The sequence below is a fragment of the Notothenia coriiceps genome, unplaced genomic scaffold, assembly GCF_000735185.1.
Source record: "Notothenia coriiceps isolate Sejong01 unplaced genomic scaffold, NC01 NC01_scaffold00036513, whole genome shotgun sequence".
NCBI classification, from domain to species: domain Eukaryota; kingdom Metazoa; phylum Chordata; class Actinopteri; order Perciformes; family Nototheniidae; genus Notothenia; species Notothenia coriiceps.
The window spans coordinates 1-3,178 of record NW_011369214.1 but is presented as its reverse complement, the minus strand read 5'-3'; the positions used below and the strand labels follow the sequence as shown (position 1 = coordinate 3,178).

Here is a 3,178-nt window from a genome sequence, read left to right as displayed (position 1 = left end):
GTGGTGGACTCATCAGAACAGAGTGGGCGAGCTGACCAATCAGAGCACACTGGGCTCACAGGAGGGGGGGGGCAGGAGCTCCCACAAGTCGTTTAGGACAGAGAGTGAATACACATACTATACAGAGATGCTGTATGAGAAACCAATGTGAGTTTGGAAAATTGCACAATATAAATCTATTCTAATAGACCTCAACAATGGAATTATGATCAGTAGAAATGGCCATGACATGGGACCTTTAAAATGTGGCTCGATCATCCCAGCTGTAAAACCATTGCACTTATGTCTTGTCGGAAAATAAATTGCAGGTCCCAATTTTTAAAGGTCTCTTATTAAAAATGTGTTTCTTACCATATGTTTGAAAAGTTTTCTTCAACTAGGCCAAGCCAAGAACTTGCTGACCCACTTAGTGGATCTATCAGTGTGATTAGGTTTGATATGACTCATGTCATTGGCCCAACTAAGCCATAGCTTGATGGTGATTGGATCAATGGGCATGCTTAAGTGAATTGAGGTCACTGATAGGACGTTTGGATACCGGGCTGTGGACTGGGAGAGTTCTGAGCGTGATGTTAAAATCCAAATCAAATAGACTAGCATGCAGCCTTACAACTGCGCACACACACGCTCAAACACGCACACAACCGTACACACACACAAAGTCGTTGTGTCTCATCAGTGTCAAACATTTAAAGCAGACGTGGAAATTTGCTTAACCATGTTGTAATGAGGAGAGGGTGAATGAGGATCCTCGTTTAACTGATTACCATCGTCCACGCCGCACAACCTTACAGGGACTTCTCCACCTCTCTCACCACTTATGAATCTTAAGTCTGTTTTTTACATTTTTATTATCTGCCACTGATGGTCTCATTTGGCAGCGTTTTGCTTGCAGTTCATAAAAAAACGATATATTTGTGAATACATTTGTATTAGGGAATGTTTGAGACAAGAATAATTATTGCACGCTCTGTTACTTTAGCATTCGACCTGAGGATCTTGATCTATTTTAAACTTGAAATGCAATGCTTATAGTACAGCAGTTATAGCTTATTTCCTCGTCAAACATCACAAATGTGATCTCAAATTCAAATAGTTTGAATTTTGGATGCCTTTAGGCCCAGATACACCGGCCCGAAATCGGCAGTAAATGGGAGTCGGGCCGAACATGAGCGTGGGCACGCCCTATTCGGAGTGGTGTGCGCCGCACCGTCGGGTCTTTTCTGCCGACCTGACGCCTTTTCTTGTTGAATCGGCGTCGGGAACACCACCGGAAGTCGGACAAAGGGATAACACTGATTGGCTGTTCAGCTAGCGAATCAGTGCATGAAAAGCGTTAACGGAAGTGAGGGAGGTAAACAAATGATTTAAAATGGAAGATGGAACACACACGGACGGCTATTTCACCTCATCGGTTTATAGAGCTCCTGTTCGTTCATGTTTTCAATGGACGAGAGTGAAAATGGAAAGAAAAATGCTATTTGTTGTTTGTTTATATCACGGAGTCTGTTCTTCTCTGTCTTCCGGTTGTTCCGGTTGTTGCCTCTTTTGAATGATGAATACACACTACCGCCGCCTGCTGGTAAGGAGAGCTATTGCCACTCACGCATGCGCAGTTCATACGTGCTCGGCTCGGATTTGCGGTGTGTTCCAGTGCGCGAAGTCGGCAAATACGCAGGAGAGTCCGGCGACGCAACAGTCGGCGTCGGCGACTTCTCAGGTGACTGGCCGGTGTATCTGGGCCTTAACTCAGATCATAAAGTGGCCTAGCAGAAATAACATGAGATGGCTATTTCTTCCTTATGGTAAGGAGGACCACCAACCATTTAAAAAATATTCTGTTAGTTGGTCAATTGATGATCTTGAATCTTGAATGACTGCAGAAGTGTTCTCTCAAGCCTAATCAAGCTGTTGTTAATGTGTGCTGTTTTCTTATATACGTTTAGATGGTAGCACAAGCAATCGTGTGGATAGTAAGGGTGGGGCTGCGAAGTGCGATAGGTGCGTTGTAAGAGTTTGTTTTTCTTCCAAAGGCCGTTTCCTGGACTTTCTGGATTAAATCGTTCCAAACGTGTCAGCAATAAGCAATAACTCATCCTTGTGTCTGATGTCTACCAACTTGGTAGAGTTTCACCTCTTGATAAAATAATGAACCTTGCTTTAATATTTTGAAATGTTTTATGCCAACAGGAGTTCAAACCACATATCTTTATAGTGGCAGAAGAAGCCTACAGGAACGTGCAGAACCAGCTGGAGCCGGTGAACCAGTCCTTGTTGGTCAGCGGAGAGAGCGGTGCAGGAAAGGTAAACCAACTCAGTTTGTTAAGCTTCAAGAATAAACACAACCTATAACATCAATCAGGGGTTCAAACTTTCAGAGTTTCTTTTACTCACAGTTCCACAGATTGGTCATTGGCCAGTTCAAAGATTGTAGACTAATCTGGTTTCAATGTGTATTTGATTTAGTCATGCTTTGAAAATAATCACAGTTTATCTATCTGCAAAGAAAAATGTATTCTTCTTATTTGTTGTTTTTTGCCCTGTAGAAGACTGTAAAGGCATTTTGGATGTGTTCATCTGATCTAATTGAAATCTATCAAAGTAAATGATTTTCAAACCAGTGAATGCTCTGAATTCACACAATGCTCCACTGGAGTGACGTGTTAGCCTTACAACACCCCTAGTGATTGGTTGTTTTCAATAAACAGAAGTGTTGCTGGCTAAAGCATCTGAAATGTGAGAATCTCTTTTCTCTCACAGTTTCCTGTTTAAAAAAAAAACGACTTTCTGCTCAAGGTTTTGAATACATTTATAACAATAATAATTCCAAAGCAAATATGTAACATCTAATGACAATTCTTCATTATTTTTCCCATTCACTGATTAAACATTAGTTGGGACTGTAGAGGCTAGGCCAACGCTTTAAGCCTCTGAGGATCCGCTTTGTGGGTGTAATTGACGCACACAAGATTGCTGCCGAATAAAGGTCAGAAACCAAGTTTCCAGTTTGAAACAGTCCATTTATTTCCATTTTACTGGTTTCCATTTTACTTGCTTCTTTCCATATTCACCACACGATATTACGTGTGTGTGTGTGTGTGTGTGTGTGTGTGTGTGTGTGTGTGTGTGTGTGTGTGTGTGTGTGTGTGTGTGTGTGTGTGTGTGTGTGTGTGTGTGT

General features: G+C 42.0%; 1 protein-coding gene across 1 annotated transcript in view; it reads left to right on the top strand.

Annotated features, from left to right (window-relative positions):
• Positions 1 to 2,304, top strand: part of LOC104963940 (unconventional myosin-XIX) — a gene marked incomplete at its 3' end in the record, with an annotated part of 4,666 nt that extends 2,362 nt beyond the window's left edge. Inside the window, exon 6 of the mRNA XM_010792636.1 lies at positions 2,191 to 2,304. Within this exon, the coding sequence (XP_010790938.1) occupies positions 2,191 to 2,304 (114 nt within the window). The remainder of the gene's footprint in view (positions 1 to 2,190) is intronic.
• Positions 2,305 to 3,178: the final 874 nt, after the last annotated feature.